This window comes from Cloeon dipterum, chromosome 1, assembly GCF_949628265.1.
Source record: "Cloeon dipterum chromosome 1, ieCloDipt1.1, whole genome shotgun sequence".
Lineage (NCBI taxonomy): Eukaryota > Metazoa > Arthropoda > Insecta > Ephemeroptera > Baetidae > Cloeon > Cloeon dipterum.
This window is the reverse complement of record NC_088786.1, coordinates 12,032,007-12,050,137: the sequence shown is the minus strand read 5'-3', so window position 1 is coordinate 12,050,137 and position 18,131 is coordinate 12,032,007. Positions and strand designations below refer to the sequence as shown.

General features: G+C 40.4%; 3 protein-coding genes across 5 annotated transcripts; 1 reads left to right on the top strand and 2 right to left on the bottom strand.

Moving 5' to 3' along the window:
* Positions 1-1,103: 1,103 nt before the first annotated feature.
* On the bottom strand, positions 1,104-8,783 carry LOC135946144 (uncharacterized). Its single transcript, XM_065494222.1, has 17 exons — positions 8,617-8,783; positions 7,345-7,618; positions 7,075-7,283; positions 6,061-6,249; positions 5,868-6,004; positions 5,608-5,780; positions 5,212-5,555; positions 4,994-5,080; positions 4,544-4,930; positions 3,568-4,115; positions 3,400-3,506; positions 2,536-2,731; positions 2,388-2,471; positions 2,173-2,333; positions 2,007-2,123; positions 1,816-1,955; positions 1,104-1,758 (listed from the first exon to the last, which is right to left on the bottom strand). The coding sequence occupies exons 2-17, from the start codon at positions 7,608-7,610 to the stop codon at positions 1,592-1,594; spliced, it is 3,312 nt and encodes a 1,103-aa protein (XP_065350294.1). The 5' UTR covers positions 7,611-7,618; positions 8,617-8,783; the 3' UTR covers positions 1,104-1,591.
* Positions 8,784-9,115: 332 nt separating this feature from the next.
* On the top strand, positions 9,116-11,215 carry l(2)37Cd (general transcription factor IIIC subunit l(2)37Cd). 3 transcript variants are annotated; one of them, XM_065494260.1, is made up of 8 exons: positions 9,116-9,264; positions 9,513-9,641; positions 9,739-9,857; positions 9,913-9,962; positions 10,025-10,461; positions 10,515-10,712; positions 10,765-10,921; positions 10,978-11,215. In XM_065494260.1, the coding sequence occupies exons 2-8, from the start codon at positions 9,513-9,515 to the stop codon at positions 11,103-11,105; spliced, it is 1,218 nt and encodes a 405-aa protein (XP_065350332.1). In that variant the 5' UTR covers positions 9,116-9,264; the 3' UTR covers positions 11,106-11,215. The 3 variants fall into 3 exon arrangements, with proteins under 3 accessions (XP_065350332.1, XP_065350323.1, XP_065350317.1); XM_065494251.1 differs by having other exon boundaries at positions 9,164-9,318; XM_065494245.1 differs by having other exon boundaries at positions 9,209-9,353; positions 9,468-9,641.
* Positions 11,158-17,855, bottom strand: alpha-Man-IIa (alpha-mannosidase 2). The gene is made up of 13 exons (XM_065494209.1): positions 17,610-17,855; positions 17,395-17,533; positions 17,145-17,332; positions 16,939-17,086; positions 16,641-16,880; positions 14,978-15,534; positions 14,406-14,718; positions 13,993-14,344; positions 13,871-13,940; positions 13,623-13,817; positions 13,011-13,566; positions 12,568-12,908; positions 11,158-12,220 (listed from the first exon to the last, which is right to left on the bottom strand). Exons 3-13 carry the CDS (start codon positions 17,283-17,285, stop codon positions 11,729-11,731), a joined length of 3,405 nt encoding a protein of 1,134 aa, XP_065350281.1. The 5' UTR covers positions 17,286-17,332; positions 17,395-17,533; positions 17,610-17,855; the 3' UTR covers positions 11,158-11,728.
* Between the last annotated feature and the right edge of the window lie 276 nt (positions 17,856-18,131).

The following is an 18,131-nucleotide window of genomic DNA, read 5'->3' as shown; positions in this document are numbered from 1 at the left end:
CATTTTGAGGTGTTGTTTGGCGGATTGATTATGATATCAATATTAAATAATTTATCAGCATTTTTTCCGGGAAATGTGACTAGTTAGCAATTTAAATGCAATAAAAAAACATATTTAGCGATTTCCTGACATGACAACTAAAGCTGCGGGAGGTTGCGTGCAACACCAGAGTAAAGAATCCATTCAGTAGTGAAGGATACAGTCTGACTCGGGGGAAAAGCAAACCGCTTGAAAGAGAATGCTTTATTATTCCACATGCATTCCTTCCCAGCGCACATGCTTTCACGCGAATCCAGTAGCTATGATTATTTTTTCTGGAAAAAGGCGGAGACCCCGCCTATGCAGTTTGTTGGAAGGGGTCGGGAAAAATTACAATCCCTACCCTCATTAGGACGACGAAATAATTAGCAAAAAGGGCGATAATTTATTCTAAAGAACCCACCCTTTTTCAAAAAATTAAAATTGAAGAACTGCGCACGTGCATGTTACCATGCAAACAGGGAGAGGCTGTGAGTGCATTTCGCGTGCCAAAAAATCGATTTCTGAACCAAAGTCATTTATCAGAGTCTGCAGTACATTTTGCTGGTAAAATATGGCGCGTAAAAAGTTGTCTTAATAACGCACCGAAGTTATTAATTATCTCTGTTGTCGAGATATAAGCACCCTTTGTGGTGACAATGCAAGGGAGGCAAGCCTGTCGCACGAGGGATCCCAAACACGTTAATCTAAATTTTCCGTCCCGCTGCCGCACCACCAACGCAACCGCTGACGGTGCTGTTTTCGTTAATTGAGAAATTATTATTATTATGAAAATCTCTCATACAAATCAACCTGCGCTTAGAGGGAATCATGTTTGTACACTTGACTGCCTTTGCTCTCTTGATATTCAACAGAAAAATTTCTTTGAGATCAGATATCCTTTCAATTGCAATCTTATATAAATATAATAATTTCCATGATATGATTCGCTTCAATTTGCAGAAGCCCCTGCGCCACGAGCGCCTGCAAAGCAAAAATTATGCAACCGTTTACGCACGACCGGCAGGCGCGTTGCATAGCTGTCTCTCCCGTATCATTGGGCGTGGTAAAAGCGAAAGAGCGAATTCTGTTGATTGCAGTTTATTCACTTGCTGGATTACAAATTAAAAAATCTTAATTTAAACCTGTCTCAGACTTGTTCAACACATTCTTCATTGCAGATTACAGAAAAATGTATTCAAACTATTACGCATGTCCATTGAAATACATATAAGTAAGAACTATTATACCTACGCATGAGACGTGAATCTTTGCTTCTCGCAGGCATTACTTGGGAACTTAACAGCATTACCAATCGTTATTTCTCAGCATCAGCCGTTGCCGCTCAAAAGCGAGCGCAAATACATAAACTGATTACCATGAAAGTCCCAAGTGGGGGTATCACATGAAAACAATCAATAAGTTAAATTTTCTGGGTTTGTAATTAAGCACACGCTGATAATTGGGAATCAGTCGATATTTAAAGTTGGTTGGGGTAGTGCAATTTTATCAAAGGCCGAGCTGATGCATCACAACAACAGAATCACCAAAGAAAGCCTAAGCCAAAAAGTTACTAGATGATGAGCTCTGGTATATTTTCACGCTGGTAGAACAACACATATCCGTTAGAAAATTCCTCCTCCTGCGGGTTGCGCTTGCTGGCCATCTCGTCGTTGTAATTGTACCATTCGTTTGAGGTAGGGTGCTTGGCAAAAGCCGTGTAGTGACCACAAGAAACGCCTAGATAACAATTTTAATTTGTCAAAATGGAAACCATTGTATTTGGATTGCTCTCACCTCCAAAGTGGCAAACTACAGAGTACAAGTTGTAGACGTTGGCATGAGTCTTGCTGCCTGGCTGCTCAAGGGATAGTCCACTCAGCGGGAATGTCACTTTGTTGTCGAGTTTTGATATGGACCTCTCTTTGTAAACAAACCTGACAAAAAATCATTATAATACGTTCCTCTAGAATTCAAGGGAAAGCAACCTTTTGAGATGAATAATCAAAATATCTGGATACCGCCATACTGTCAGAGTTTTGGTTGCACACTGGTTTATCTTACACTTTGGGCAATACCAAGGGTTTTCTTTGTCCAGCTGCTCACTAAATTGAAAAGTTTTAACTAAAACCGAGAAATTTACTGGAAACAAACCTCTCAGAGAAAGCTTTGAGGCAGTCGTAAAGGGTGAGGGGATCATTCCAGCTAGGAATTTTCAAGCTTTCATGGTCCTGAGGAGGGTTGACAAACGGTAAGCAAGACTCCGTGTCCGGGTCTAGTGGGCCCATCAGGCGAATCGCCAAAGAATCGTTTATCTGAAATATTAAGTGTGATTTTTTTTAAGAAAAATAGTTAAGAACGTATCTTACAGAAAGTTCAAGGTCTGGAGCGTCCGGGTCGATCCGACATCCTATGCAGTGTTTGTTGTACATGCATCTGGAGCAGGTTGTTCCCTAAACAAATATGGATGCGGTTACAACTGAGTTAACAGAGCTATGTATTTTAGAATTTTTGTACCTTTCCACCGACTAAGAGGACTTGGAAAGCTACATCTGGAGCGAAACGTTGCAGAGTCTCATATAGGGCTTTGCCTGAGATGTTGCTAGGCAGCTCCACTAGCCTTGGTTGACCAATCAGTCTCATCGACTTTTTGTTATTGCTGCATTCTTCCCCGACCACGTCTAGCCGAAACACCACTGTCACTTTGAGAGGTCTGAAAAATATTATCAAGAATAAATTAATAAATTTACTGTGGCTGTTATACTATTTGTAAATTTCCCTCTTAAGCAGTCATCAGAATATATAGATCTTAATTTCTAAAGATATTTCATGATTAGTTAGGTTCAATGTAATACTTTAATGATCAACAATTTACCTAACAAAAAATTTGTGCATTTTAATGAGTTTGCATTAAAAGGAGTTATTGAGAAATTTCCGTTAACCTGCCATTTCTTATTTGTGACAAAGAGGTAAGCATTTGTTAATGATCCGACGACATCATTATTTATTTATGCATACCATTGTTCACAAATTTTGGAATTTCAAGAGCCTATTGAAAATTGTATTGATTGTGTTTGCGAAACAAACAAATAACAAGACACACTGGAAAAAATTGCCAAAAGAATGGGTGAAACTTACGGCCTTTAGTTTGCTTCTAATTCACCTGTTTTGATTGGTAGTAACAGAAAGCTAATTATCAAATAGGAATAAAGTAATTCCAGCAGGCATATATTTTACATACAAAGTGTAATGAGTATGGAAGGTTTTTTCCTTTTCTATCGAGTAATTTAGCATTCACAAGAGCAGGCAAAATAAAGTCAGATTAACCTATACAACACAGGACAGCAACAGTTAAAAAACTATTATTCAAATGTGCATTACCTGACAAATTTCTGGTCATGGGCAGTGAAATCTGTGAATTCGGTATCAATATCCATTTCTTTGTGGCAGAAGGGGCAGCACTGAACATTCTCTTTGGTCTTCCACATCTAAAAAAGCGTGAAAAAGCTATTAACACAAAGCACCATGACAGCAACAAAGGAAACCCACATCCAAACAGCTCACGCAGGCCAAGGATTTGCATGATTCGTGAATCTTCAATTGGTTTTTCAGGGCATATTCTTCAAGACATATATTGCAAGTTGGCCACTTTGATTTGTCACCAGCGGGTGAGTTGGCCCTGCTCAAGTCCATTTCAGCTTTGGTAGGAACTGTGACGAGCGCGGCATTGAAGCCACTATTGGGTCTGAGATCGATTGGCTGTGAGACGCTTTCTTCCTCACTCAGGTTTGGCTCCATTTTGGGCACCACTGGCGACAACTGTGGGGACTCGATAATGGTGGCTGGCGGTGGTGGCAGCATCTCAATCGCGCAGATGGTCCGCATTTCTCCATTGAGATAGCGCAGTGGGTTGTGGGGCTCGAGGATCTTGCTGATGTGGTTATCCAGCACCTCGCAAACGGTGATGCTAGTGTTGTCTGGCAGGGCGAGCATCTCAATCAGTACATTCAACAATTCTCGCACCTGGTCAGCCCTATTCAAGACAAGCATGACGCGTACAGGAGCGAGTGACACGTCCGCGGGCACATAGACCACACCTTCAACATATCCATACATACAGATTTAATACTTCATGCAAATTAGAGATATCATATATTTATTTATAACTTTTGTTCATTCTTGCTTTAGTCTGTATTTTTAAAGTGATTGTAACAAGTCAATAAATTGTAAAACTGCATAATAAGTAACACAAACTGGTGTTTAATAAACTAATAGATTCAATAATAAGTAACAAATTCTATCAAAATATTGTGTGTAAGGACTAATGACTTGTGAAAATACAGCATTGAAAGTTATAAATATCCTACACCACATAATAATAGCTAGCTTCAGAGGGATTAGATTGAAAATGTGACAAATTTAAATAAAAGTGGCCAAACAAAGGATAGAATTGAGATTTTAAACTTCTTTGGCAAATAGCTTTGAGTGGGCCAAATAAAAAGCAATGGAGGTTGAAGATACTTACGAATTTGCATTTGCATGGCGTGCGGCAGCGGAACTGAGAGGTACATGAAGGGCTCAAAAGTGACAGACACGTGTCTGCAAACATTACAGATGACCGTACTCTTGAACTGACCCTGGAAAGAATCCACAATGACAGATTTGTTGTCAGCCAAGTGTTTCTGCCAAAAAGCGTCAGCCTCAAGCTCCTCTGAATTTTCTACAGACTCCTCCTCGCTGTCCATCATTTCAATACTGCTCAGCTCCCCGTTTAACTTGGCGTGGGAAACCAATTTGAGTCTTTTGTTGGTGTTCGAGCAAGCTTCATCCATCGAGTCTGCATCCATGTGATTTGTTAAGTCGTTGATTATGTTGGTCTGCTTGAGCCGCTTGCCATTCAGAAGTGTCAAACCTTGAACGAAGAAAAACACAAATTTAAAGTTTTAAAAGAAGACCACACGCAATTGCAAATTACTTTCTGTTTCCTTCTGAGAATGGTCCCCATTTTCGTCCCCCAAAGCCATGTCGCCTCCATTTCTTATGCCGGTTATGTTGTGAACACCTTTCATAAGTAACAAAATCATACATAAAAAATTGAAATTTATTAAAATTTGCTAACCGCTGAGAGGTAAATAAGCTAAACTTTTCTCTTGATTCTATCAAATAAGTCAAATAATTTAATTTTCAAATTACTTCTGGATGAGTTGCTTGAAGAAGTGGCCAGCTTCCTGCTGGTGGGACTGAACTTCTCCGAATCGAACTTGATGAGATTGTTAGGTTTAGGTTCATACTGCTGCGGATCTAGCACGTTGATGTTTGAGGTTTTGGCATCCTTCATGTAGTCATTGATGTCGATTCCTCCAAGCACCGAGTGCGAAAGGATCGACCTTGAAATATCCAGCTCGGTCAGAGAGTTGACTTTCATGAAGCTACCGTCTTCATGAAGAGGAGACGAGTTTGGAGATACAGGTGGTGCAGGCAAGGACGGAGACAGGCGCTGCTCTAGGCTATTTTTCTCAACGTGGCTATTTTTGTCACTGAACAAAGATATGTTCAAGCATTTCCAAACATCATCAGAGTTCAGCATACTTAGCGAGCAGGAAAGCGATGTTTGGGTTGCTGTTTCGAACCTCCACAGGCTTGTCCTCGCTGCAAGTGGCTCCTTCCATGTCACTCTCCTCTTTGCAATCAACTTTCTTTGCTTCGTTCAATTGCCCGTGCAGTGAATCCAACAGCAAAGTCAGAAATTCTTGGCAGTCGTGCTGCAAATATCATTTTTTACAACTTCATTTGCCACTTTTTTTGTATAGCTTTTAATGATGAACTGAAAGCTATCGAATAATTGATACCTGTCTGTAATCCTTGAATTGCGGGTGCACCACAGCAAGGCTACTTTTGAAATTGTCAGGAGAAATGCATCTCTCTTTGCCTGCCCAAATATCGGAAAGGAGGCGGGAAAAGTCTTGCATCAACTTGTGGGAGCAGTCTAGTGAGGCAAACTATTAGAAAAGCTAATAACCACACCAGACAAGACGCTCATACCAGATTTAGTGGAAGTTCCCTTCGAACATGAAGCTTCCTCGTGCTCATTTCCATCTGCATACTTATTTCGCTCAGATAGGAAAAAACGCACAAGTGGAGGTGTGGCAGCTAAGCACTGGATCCCGGCAGACATGAAACATGTATTCCCAAGGTTCCGCAAGCCACAGGAGCCACGTAACACGCTATCCTCTGCAAGCATTTCAAAAAAGTTTGGGTGTTAGCATGGCTGAGGAAGTACTGAAGAAAAACTGGGAGTTCCTGTGCGCTGCAAAACAAGTCAGTTATGGAGACAAACTATTTGCACCAAACAATCTAATGCATTTGAAAAATTCGCAAAAAAATAAACTAGTGAGATAGAATTTTATTAATTTACTCAAATATATGTTTAAATTTTTGTTGTATCCAAAATATCAAGAGTGTTGTTGGCTTAAAATAGTAACCAAAAAATTTGCAAAATTAAGTTTAAATTCTAATTTTACCCTAAAGGGAATTCATTAAATGAAACAGAGAAAATAGTAAAAAGAAGTTGTATAAACAGAATGCATTAAAAAAGGAAAGCAACCTTTTCCTTGAAAGAAAATAATCAATGGCTTTTTTTAATAAGGTTAAAATTATTGGTTCAGGGGTGTGACTACCAGCGGTGTGTAAATTAGTTTATCTCTTTTGAATTCATTTGCGCCTATTTGACGGCAATTGGATGACTTGGTAGATAGTTTCAGGGCCAGGTTTGCTGAAAAGGCCTGGGATTCGCCAAATTGCAATAAAAAATCGCGCAGGATTCATATCCATGTTGTTCATTCTCTTCATTAATTTTAAGATTAGATTTATTGTCTGTACCATTTTAGAAAAATTAATCATACTATTATTAATATATATTTTTCCTTAAACTATCTCTGAAAATAAAGGTTTGCTTCTAGTAGCTTTCAAGTGTGGCGTTAAATTAATCTTGTACATTACATAAGATATGTTTGTTTAATCATCAATAAATCATGAAATATTTGAAAATGAGCTAACCTTCAGGCTTGAAGAGTACCACTTGATTGTTTGGAGTGGCTGACAAAGGTTCTGAGCTGGCAGTTGAATCAGAAAGGAAGCCATGCGCTCTGATGATTCTGCCAATGGTGCGCGTACTGACTGGTGGCTCAGGATCAGTCATGCCAAAAGGGTCGTTCACAGGTGTTAGTGACGCGGACGGACACTCTGCCCTGTCTTCGTCAGTGTACCTGGCGAGAGAAAATAAAATTAAACATTGTGGTCCATATAATTATGCAAAGGCACACTCACCAACTGCTATCGATGCCCATGTCTTTGAAGGGTTCCTGGATTGGTTCTGTCGAGCCGGAGCTGGAGGGGCCTTGGTCCCAATCAGTTATGTTAAAGCAGCTGCTGTCGTTGAGGCTTTCGGCGGACAGCGCCGTATCACAAATATTGTCGATTAGGAACGGTTCGGAAGTACGGTCTTGCGGCTCGTTTTCGGCCACCAATAAAGCCTCCTCGTCCTCAGAAAGACAATGAGTGCTCTCTTGCAGGCTACTCTCACCGCACTCCATGAGAAAATCTGCACACACAAAATTAAAGGTTAAAGACATAAATTTTGTTCACTGATAAAAGGGTAGATTCATTAACAACCTGTGAACAAACAGGAACATAACAATTTGAAATTAGTATTTAAATGACAGCAGTCATGTTACAAATCTAGAATTACATTATGAAAAAGTTACAGTTCTCGCCGAATTACAGTTCTCGCCGAGTTACAGTTTTCGCCTTTCAATGTTATTAGTATAGGGACGACAGATTTGATGCGTGTAAACGGTAAAGTCGGCGAGAACTGTAGCTTTTCCATATATTAGCTTTAAAGATGGAAATTTGAGCTATGTTAACTATAGATATGAATATATTACAGCATTTTTAATAATTCTGAGCAGTGATCGAGTTAGATCAATTTTTATCTTTGAGCTATAATAATAATGTATGTACACACTCAAAATGTGAAACATCTTTTTATTTGTTGTGTATTCAATTAACTTTTGTTTGGTGATATCATATATTATATCTACAAAATGTTGTGGCGATTCATACACATAATAACCTTACAAAAATAATTATAATAATAAATTAAGAAAACGTTGTTGTTATAGCGGTTAAAGCAAACTATTAAGTTTACGCGAATGCAAGGTAGCGATCAAGGTGCTTGCTCCAGTGCACAGGTATGAGAAAACTTTCACTTCAAGCCCTTCTAGCCGTCTTTGGAGTAAATAATATTAAATGAATCGCTTTCCAACCAATTTGAGTCATATGATCGTGACAATTGATTGTGACTAGGCCAAACAAACAGAATTTGTTGCAAAAGGACCAAATAACAGTGTCTGCGTGACGTACTATTTTCTGTAGTACACTGGATAAGAGTCAATGACACTTGCCATACTCGGTACGAATAAAAGTAAAAATAGACAACAATCGACGGAGAACTCGAGCGAAAACCACTGTATTTTATCGAAAAAAAAGGGGTCCGCTCGATTAATTAAATGTTCCTAGAGCAAGAAATGGTTGCCATACCGATCGCCAAGAGCAGTTCCGAGCCCAGCAGCGATCTTGGAGCTGAATTTGATGTTTTTAGCCAAGCTGACACTTGCTATTAGTCAGCATACAGCCGCCATTTAACGCGATGAAACGAACCGGAGTACCACCACTAGCAGCGCACGAGCGCACCAGCGGTTTCTCTCGTTTCTCGTTTCTCTTCTCCTCGTGCAACTCCGCACCGGCTGTTGGCTGTAGACGGTCTATAGTGCGGTTGCGCGGCATTTTAATGTGGTGTGCATTTAGTAGTTAATTCGGTTAATTCATCATTTTTCTCACCTTAGATTTTGAAGAGCATTTCATTGACTTTAATATTTGATTGAAATTTTGTTTTTATTTTTAAAAGTTGGTTAGTATGATATTTTCCTGTATATTTTCGCCCGGCCGAAGAAACTTTTTTATTTATTGCTACTCCGTTTCATGCACTCTCTTTATATCTTGTGCAGGGAGCAGCGTGGGAGCCGGTGGGAGCTGGGAGCTGAGGTGCGCATGCAAAATCAAAACAAACACAACAAGCAAGCGAGTAGCGCTAGCGTGTGCAGTGAACTTGAGTGCACTGCATCACTGAGCAAGTCAAGTGTCTAGTAAGGACGGTGTGTCTAGTGGTTGCTGGTTGCAGAGCGAGAGGTAGCTTTCGAAAAATTCCAGTCGAATTCCGTTCCGAGCTGAAGGGACAGTAATGTATCTAGTTGTCAAAAGAAAAAAATGATGTGATATGGCAGACTCACCATTTTCGCCCAACTCACACTTCTCGCTAGGATAGGGATTAACATTGAATCTTCCCATCAGAGCGAGAAGTGTGAGTGAGCGGAAAGTGTGAGTCCCCCATAATATTTGATTTACATAACTTTTAATATTATCTGTCCGACTGCAAGATGGCTCAAAGGGAAGTCAATCACGATTTTATTTCGGAAATTTCGTGTGTTAAATTTCCTGGCATAGTAAAAGACTCAGGAGTGCAGCAAGCTATCCAAGCCCTCGGTGGCAATGCGGCCCTCTCGCAGGTAAATACTACTATGTAAATTATTATTTTGTGGATGTATGTATATATCTTATTATTCAAATATGTATGTAAATAACAATAATCTTGCATTGTTTCAGACTTTTTCTAGAGGTCAAAAGTTAGAACTGAATTTCAATCCTGACAGTATGTTTCACAAATCGACATATGGAGACTTAGAAAAGACTGATGCAGTTCTCATGAGAGTAAAAAAGAAGTCGTAAGTTGAATTCTAAAATATTAATTTACTCTCTAATTGAAGGTATTTTTTGCAGAGGCGAGGCGACAGTTGTTGGAGTGATTAAAGATAGTTACTCGTTTAAAAGTATGATAACTCGTTATAATAATGATAAAAAACTAAGTGATTTACTTTCATCCCCCTCGCAGACCTATGCGACTTTCAGTTTCTTCCCCCAGGTGACCCAGACACTACTGTGTTCCCATTGTCTACAGTAGCCAACCCCAAGGCTCTGATGGCTAGTGATGTTGAGCCCCCACTTTACCTGACGGCTATGAATCTGTCTAGGATGGACGTGCCGTCAATGTACTCATTCTCAAATCGCTCCCTCATTACAAGTGGAAGAGTCTCAAGACGTAATCACACTCAGAGGGTACCCTTCAGCATGACAGCGCAATTTCCCAATGAACGTATTCCTGGTGCCATCAAATTAGCTAAAATCAAAGATCTCCAAAGCAAGGTGAATGCTGCGGAGGAGCTCTTCAAGAAGCGCCCTCTGTGGACTCGAGCTGCTATTCTTTCCACGCTCAACATTGACAAATATGCTGCTATAGTTATCCTTCCCTGTGTGTCCTTCTTTTTTCTGGTAGACTGGTTGTCTCTGCTGGTGATATTCAAAATACAATGGGTAAATTTTAGGGTGGACCTTGGAGGCTGACTTGGTGTCGACATGGCTACGACCCGAGGAAAGACCCAGATGCAAAAATGTGGCAGACAATTGAATTCAGAGCGCAATCTCTAGAGTTGCGGAAACACTTAAGACGAAGATTTGATGAGAAAGATGACTATATTTTCAAAGAAGGCGACATTCCTTCTCAAGTCAACAGTTTGTACCAGGTAGTTTTCTAAATATAATTCTGTCTTAGGTAATAATAATTGTTTAATCTAGTTGATCGATATTCACGTCAAAGAAATTCAAGACTTGCTTGTGGACTCCCCTTTCAAAACTTGTCATGAGAAATTTGGTTGGATAACTTCAGCAACAACTGACAAAATAAGAAAAATAATTGATGAAAAGGCTAATGAAGCAGTTATCGCTAAATATGGTGATTTTTTAATGGGTTTCTATTTACTGTTGTTACCGAAATTTTGCTTAAAACAGGCCGATCATTGCCAGCGAATCAAACTGAGGACCAAGAAGATAGTGATGATTCACTGATGGTACTAAGCAACAAGGATTCGGATACATCAGAGGATGCAGAGGATTTCACATCAGATGATGACGATTGAATATCGTGTACCACATTTTCCTATTTATGAGCCTGTCCATTAATAAAACTGGTTTTGTATAATATTAATACCATAATTTTATTGATAATTCATAAGGGAATGTGGCCGTATCACAACCATCCACACATTAGTTGCGTTTAAAAAAGTGCAACTTATTTTCACAACATATATTCATTTATATCTAACACAAACTTTGCTACTTTACCACCACATTATGACTTGAGTATTATTTACAATATTTCGTGAGAATGCCAAGGATCTTGTTGCATAAATATTTATGTCAATGGAGTTACATGAAATAAGGCGAAACTTGTATAAAAATCGCCCTTGCAGCTTTTTTATTCAACAAGATGATACATTTGAATAATGTATAGTAAAAATTTCTCCAAGCACATTATTAAGAGTTGCTGCAAAGAATGATTTCAATAGATGTCTTAAAGGCATCTTGTAAATAAATATCTGTTGCAAAAAATAAAGAAATTCATCTAACCTACGTAGGATTGTGATCTGAATCTGGTTAAGAAAAATAAAGCATCTGAAGGGAAGAATTTATATCTTTTCAGAGCATGTGAACGACTGAAACAATCTGAAATAATATATTTAAATCACAGACAAACTGAGGATTAGGCAAGCAAGAAAGCGGCCAGTTCGTTGGGGCACAGGGACTGGTTCGTGTTGGTTGGCATATGTTCGCCAGTGTGGAGGAAGGTGAGCGATGACTTTTGCATCTGTCTTCCAAAGGAGAGGGGTAGCACGGCGCTGACATTAAGCATGCTGCTCATGCGTGGCGTGCAGCTGAGGCCCACGGGCGGCGGCAGACACTCATCCCAGGCCAGTTGATGCATGACAAGGCCAACTCGTGGCCGCTCTGTCAGCCAGCTGGTGCGCAGGTTCAGCACATGCAGGCCACACTCGGAGCTCGTTTCAGGAGAGAAAGAACCCTTCAGTTGCACCAAAGGGTCACCAGCGGCGATGAGATGCACCAACGGCCACAAGAGGGACTGGTGAGATAAGTGAGCGGCCAGGGAGGACCGCGGCCATTGTTCCGAATGGCAACTCTTCCGTTCGAGAAGCAGGCGGAAGACGTTTGGCGTTGGATGATTGTCCTCCACACCCTACAACCATTGATTTTATTTATTGAGGGATGTGACTTGGTGTGTGATACTGTTTGTTGAAAATATTCATGGAAATAATGAATTATAAGACTAATACATATATCTCAAAATACTAGTAGTACAAAATACAAATCGTCCTGGTCCCGTTAAAATTGCGCAACGTTCAACAAACACCCAAATTTTCATTGTCGAATTGATTGTTGACCTTTTCTTGCAACCAGGAAATTCGCGTTTGTTTGTTGAAAGTTGCGCAATTTTACTGGGACCAGGACGAATTAGTATATCTCAAAATGAGGTATTAAAATTGAAAAATAAATAACTGGATTATTTGGAACATTTAATCTGACCTGATTGAGCCCTCTATTGTCATCTTGCGCTAGTCTTCGATCCTGCATGATTTCCAGCTGTCCTGAGCTTAAAGAGGCAGCTCCCAAAGGCTGTCCAGAAATCACTGAGAGACGGATTCCACTATCCTCGATGTATGCCATTCCCGACATGGGAAAGTAGTGCGCCTGCAGAGGCAGTTTATGCAGCTGGCGGCGCCGTTCGATCATTTGGAAAGCGTTTAGGTCTGTGTAGTAGGTGTCCCCACTTTCGATGTCTGATGTCAAGCGCATTGCGACTTCGATGTTTTTACCGTTCACCAGCTCTACTAGATTGACCATCTCGATAGAGCTACCAACTTCACCTGCAACCATACGGGTTTAAGAAACTCCACTTGATATCATTTTGTTTAAAAAGTTAAAAATGCTTAAAAATCATATTCATGAATTTAAAAACAAAACCTCACCAGAACAGTTATAAACAGTGGCCTGGTGCAGGACAAAAGGGTGCTGAACTTCAATCTGGGTGGCTACCGGTCCGCTAATAACCCGCACAAGGGGCGCCTGCTTAAGCATAATAACTTTAGCAGGTCCGTCAGGTAGGAAGAGGTAAGCGCCGCTGCGTTCCCTGCCTTCGACAGCGCCATACCGCACAAACTCAAGCTTAATGGTCATTGTAATTCCTTGCGTTGACACTGATTTGAGTAATCCGTGACTTGAGAAGATAGCTGAAATTTGCTGGGAATCAACTTTGATGTTTTGGCCTTCGGGCAAAGAGCCAATTTGCTCAAAGCCTTCAGCTGAGTGCAGTTTATGCTGGCCCTGATGGTTGGCCAGAGAGACAGACGCCAGAGGTGCCCGTTCGTCAGCATTGCTTGTCCAAGAAATAAGGAATGTGGACAGCGAGAGTGGAGGCACTGTGGCAATGAACAGAAGTTCATATTCGCCATCCACCATCGATGCCATCTCGTCAAACAGAGGCTGCACTTGGCTTGGAAGTGGTCGGTGACTTAGGTCAGTAACCTAAATGATTTAAAATATAATTGCATGAGTTTCTTGTAATGCTTTTTGGCACTGACCATAACATTGTAGTTGGCAACTCGGAGACGCACAAATTCAGTACGAGCTCTGTTGAGCGAATTAAAAAGGACAACTTTCCTAGTGTCCAATCCCTCTCCAAAGGTTATCTTGTTTCTCTTTGAAAGAGCTCCAGTCCTAGGCCTAGTGTCGTCTAAGTGGAAGTAAATGTCATTTGGATCCAGTTCTGGATTGGCCTGAAAACACAAGAAGTTCTAATCACGAAAATCCTCGAACAGCGGCAAAATACCTGATTGTATAGCAAATACTGAGCACTCATTTGAATCACATGCTGGACCGAATCAATGGCTTTGATCATCCTGAAAACAAAAAAGTTAGTACTGAGCCAATTACAAGATTAATAGCTATCACTTGTTTCCATAATCTCTCATAACATGGTCCTTGGCTGTTCCGGTGACTCCATCGTGATGCTGGAACAGAGCATTCGCTTGTCTAGCAATGGTCAGTTTGTTTCGTAGACCAGCGTGCGGCGACAGAAGCCACGGCGAGCCGTTGCTGCTGGTTGCTTTGCCGTGAGACCAAGCCAGCGAGAAGATCACTTCGGCAGCTCTCAAGTAGCCAATCAGCACTCGGTCCAGTCGCTTGTAATAAGGTCTCGAAGTGAAGTAGCCGCTCCAGTAATGGTCATCACGGTCAGCATAGGTGAAGAAATCACCTGTCAGTGAAGGCAGTCTCTTTTCACCTCCAACCTCAATTTTAAGTGCTGAAATGAATCAATATCATTTAAAATTTTTTTCAATGCATTTCAATAAAAATTTTATTACCTGAGAAATAGTCGTTGAGGGTGGCAAACTGGGCCTCTACATATAGATCTTGTCTTGAATTCAAATGGTCAAACAAGGCTTGGTAGTTATTAAATTGCGCATCCCACTCGGCCGAGTGATCATAACGGAAGTCATCACCAAGCGGAACCAGAAGCACATTGGTTCTGTACAGCTGAGCCTTTTTCCTGTACTGGTCAAGCAGAAGCTCTGCTCTCTGCCGCACGTTGTCCTTGGTGATAGGTTGTGGTGAAATGCGCCAAGGGCACGTCACCCCATACCCAGGAAGCCTCTTGAAATCAAACTGGCAGCACACCTTTCCGAAAATAAAATTTTTCCAATCACCTCCAATGTAAAAAAATCCAGCAATATATAACTAGTAAAAATTCATATTTTAATCCATATTAAATCAAATAATAAATGTTGTCACTTTTATCATCCATCAGAATTTGGATTGATTTATCTAGCATATATATCTAACGTTTGTCACTTATTTCCGGTTTCAAAAAGGATGCGACAAAATAATTAGTAACGAAAAAATGTATTTCCTGTCATGCAATATTTCCTCTATTTACCTTTGGATCGGGGCCGCAGGTGTGCGGCACATCGTAGCTGTAGAAGGGCATCATGTGGGTGAGCATATCACTCTTGTCGTTAGACCAGCCCTGACGCCAGCGAAACTCAAGACCCTTGTCCTGCGCAAGCCGCTTCTTTACAGAGTAGTGCACACGCTGGATCAGTGAGGCGGCTATTTGACTTTTCTTGAGCAAGTACGCGTTTGTGGCTGAGTGGCCGAAAGGGTCGATGGCCCACGCGTGTTTGGGCCGCACGCCCAGGTGCTGCATCAGCCACTCGTGACCCTCGGTCAGCTGCTGCACCACAGCCCAGAAGTGTGAGTTGGCCTCGTCGTTCATCACCCAACCACCGGTGACGATTTCCAGCTGTCCACTCTCCACGAGCCGCCGCATCTTGTCCTTATTTTCCTGGCCTTGCTCGGACCACCACAGCATCAGGTATGATACTTCGGCCCAAATGAATTTGCGCCGAGAGTCTTCCGAAAGCTTGTTCACCAAGTTAGTTAAGATGGCTTGCGTCTGTGAGTGATAGTAGTCCTCGAAGGTTTTCAGCCAACCTGAATTGGGTGACATTGAGAGTCAGGATAACTTTTACAACAGTTATTTTTTCAATAGAATAATTCAGAAGTTTGAATTGTTGAAAATGCACGAAAATGCAACAAGCATCCAACTGCAGCCACTTAAATTTGGGGATTTGCTAAAATTTTAATTAAATCATTTTTTCTTGAATCATAATTTAATGAAAATATTTTTTCAGGTAGTGTCAACTTCAAATATATGAAAAATTTAAACTTGACCAGTCCAAATTTGAATTTCTTTAAGATGAAAGGAATAATATATAAAAAATTCATGGAAATGTATATAACATTTTTATAATTTTTTAAGTAGTTGTTTATAGGTTTTTTTTGCTCATTTTATCCCTGTCCGAGGACCGGAGGTCCGGGAAGGGCGCGCACTGCACTAGCACGAATGCTGAAACCCGGGTCCCAATAACACCGCGAACGGATAACATGGGCGCACAGGGACCCAGCCCACTCAAGGGCCACTTGCCTCCGCACCGAGGACTGCATTGAAACGCTAGACATTCGTCCCGTGAAGCCAAATCACGCATGCTGGAAAGGTGCAAACCAGCAAGTAGCGAGTCGGCGTCGGTGCGCCTCCCAGCCCGTTGAGCATTAGATATATTGAGGTTAGATAATATATTTATTTTTCTTGAGTCCATACTTACAGTGTTGACTCATTAAAACATGTCAAATTAACCTAATTACACTACAGTACATATATAATGACATGCTTATTTATAATATTCTAGTACAAAGTCACAGGAAAAATATTCTGCTATGTCATAAAATTGGTACTTCATTACAAGTCTTTGCATAATTTTCAGAAATATTTTGTCGTCATTTATCATGCTGATTTCCACCGGTAAAGCATTAAAAATGATATATTATAGTGAGTGAGATGTGCACATTTATTTAGTCTGACATGTGTCCTTCAATTTACTATGCCATCACACATTCAGGAAACGGATACGATCCCATCATAAATTGCCAGGAAATACTAACGCATGTCCAACAAAGCAAACGTTTTCCACGATTTTTCGTTTTGTTGACTTTCTTTTAGTATTTTTTTTTCCTATTTCAAATAAAGAAAATTTTCTTACCTGGATCATTATGCGAATGAGGAATGAGGAAAATCCTAAGTTTTCTGCGAGGCCCCCACTGCTGCTTGTTGTACTCAATATTCCAACCCTGTTTCCAAACCCCTCCGTCAGCGTTGTCAAACGGAATCGAGTTGTACAGGTCAAGCATATTAATATCTGCTTCTGCTGATGTTGCTGGACAAGTTTCAGCCTCATCACCAGCATAGAGATTCCTTTCTAAATTATTTTGGAATTTGTTTGCTGCGTAAAAAGATCAAAATTAGAGGAATAAAATTAATGTTTTGATCGGACGACTCACAATCGATTTCTTTAGACTCAGTACGCTGATTGACAAAGTTGCTGATGGTGTCGATAGCATGTTTAATCTCTTGCACCTTATTCTGATTCCTCTTGATGTCACCCTCCAGCTTTTCTAGACTAGATTCAAACTGCTTACCCCATCTCGACTGTGCGGAGGGTCTTGAGTTAGATGAAAATTTCAAGAAAAAGTATAATATATCTCACGTTTGAATGAGTTTCTCTTGTCAAAGGGGCGTTATGATTTGATGAAGGCAGAAGAGTCAAGTCGAGCACCAGGTATAGGAGGACACATCCTCCAAGCACTGTTGCAGCACCAACCATTGCAAATATCTTCCGCAGCCTCATTTTTAATGTGTTATTTTCGATGAATTATTGAAAAAGCATCTATTCTTCTATGCAAGAAATTAAAATGTTTAATTAAATGCTCAAAACGTCAAAACGGTATAGTAATTACCCTTTTGTAAAAGTTTGTTGTCGTGGCTTCGAAATGTTATCAGTCTAATAATTATCAGAGGCGGTGAACCCAAGCACTTCTCTGTTAACGGCGAATTCATTTGACAACATTCTCATTATTTCCTTTTAAAATGCATGACCTGAGGTAAATAAAAAAATAACTGCACATTTTCCTTTTCCTGTGTGCAAACTAAGTAATAAAATGCTCATACTTACCAGTTTTCAATTTCGTACTCTCATTGTGCTGTCCTGGTTTTTTATCTTATTTATCTCATGAGATCAGGCACAGATTATTCCTCCCCGGTCGTAGGTCAATTATTATCACAATGGACCTTGGGAGGGCTTGGGCCAAAGGACAACAATGCGAAAATTGTGTACGCCTTTGGTTTCTGTGATTCGTGTCTCAGGTGGTGTCGTGTCCGCCCGCCACACTGTGGAAGTATTTGCAAATCGTATGTTTGGTTTGCGTGTTTTGGAGAAGCAGAAGCAGTGCAGTGAACAGATGATGTATGTGCCAAAGAAATTTGCTATTTGCACGTCAAAACTGAGATTTGTCACTCTCCAAGCGAAAACCTCATCCTCACTTCAATTATTGTTGGCAAATAAATATAATATTCCAATTTTTGTTGATACTTGAAATTTAAAATCAGCCAAAAAATCAGAGACGAAAAGAGCGAGATTTTGGCATTATAAAATAGGATAATTTTTTTCAAATCATTCGCGGTGTTCACTCAAAAT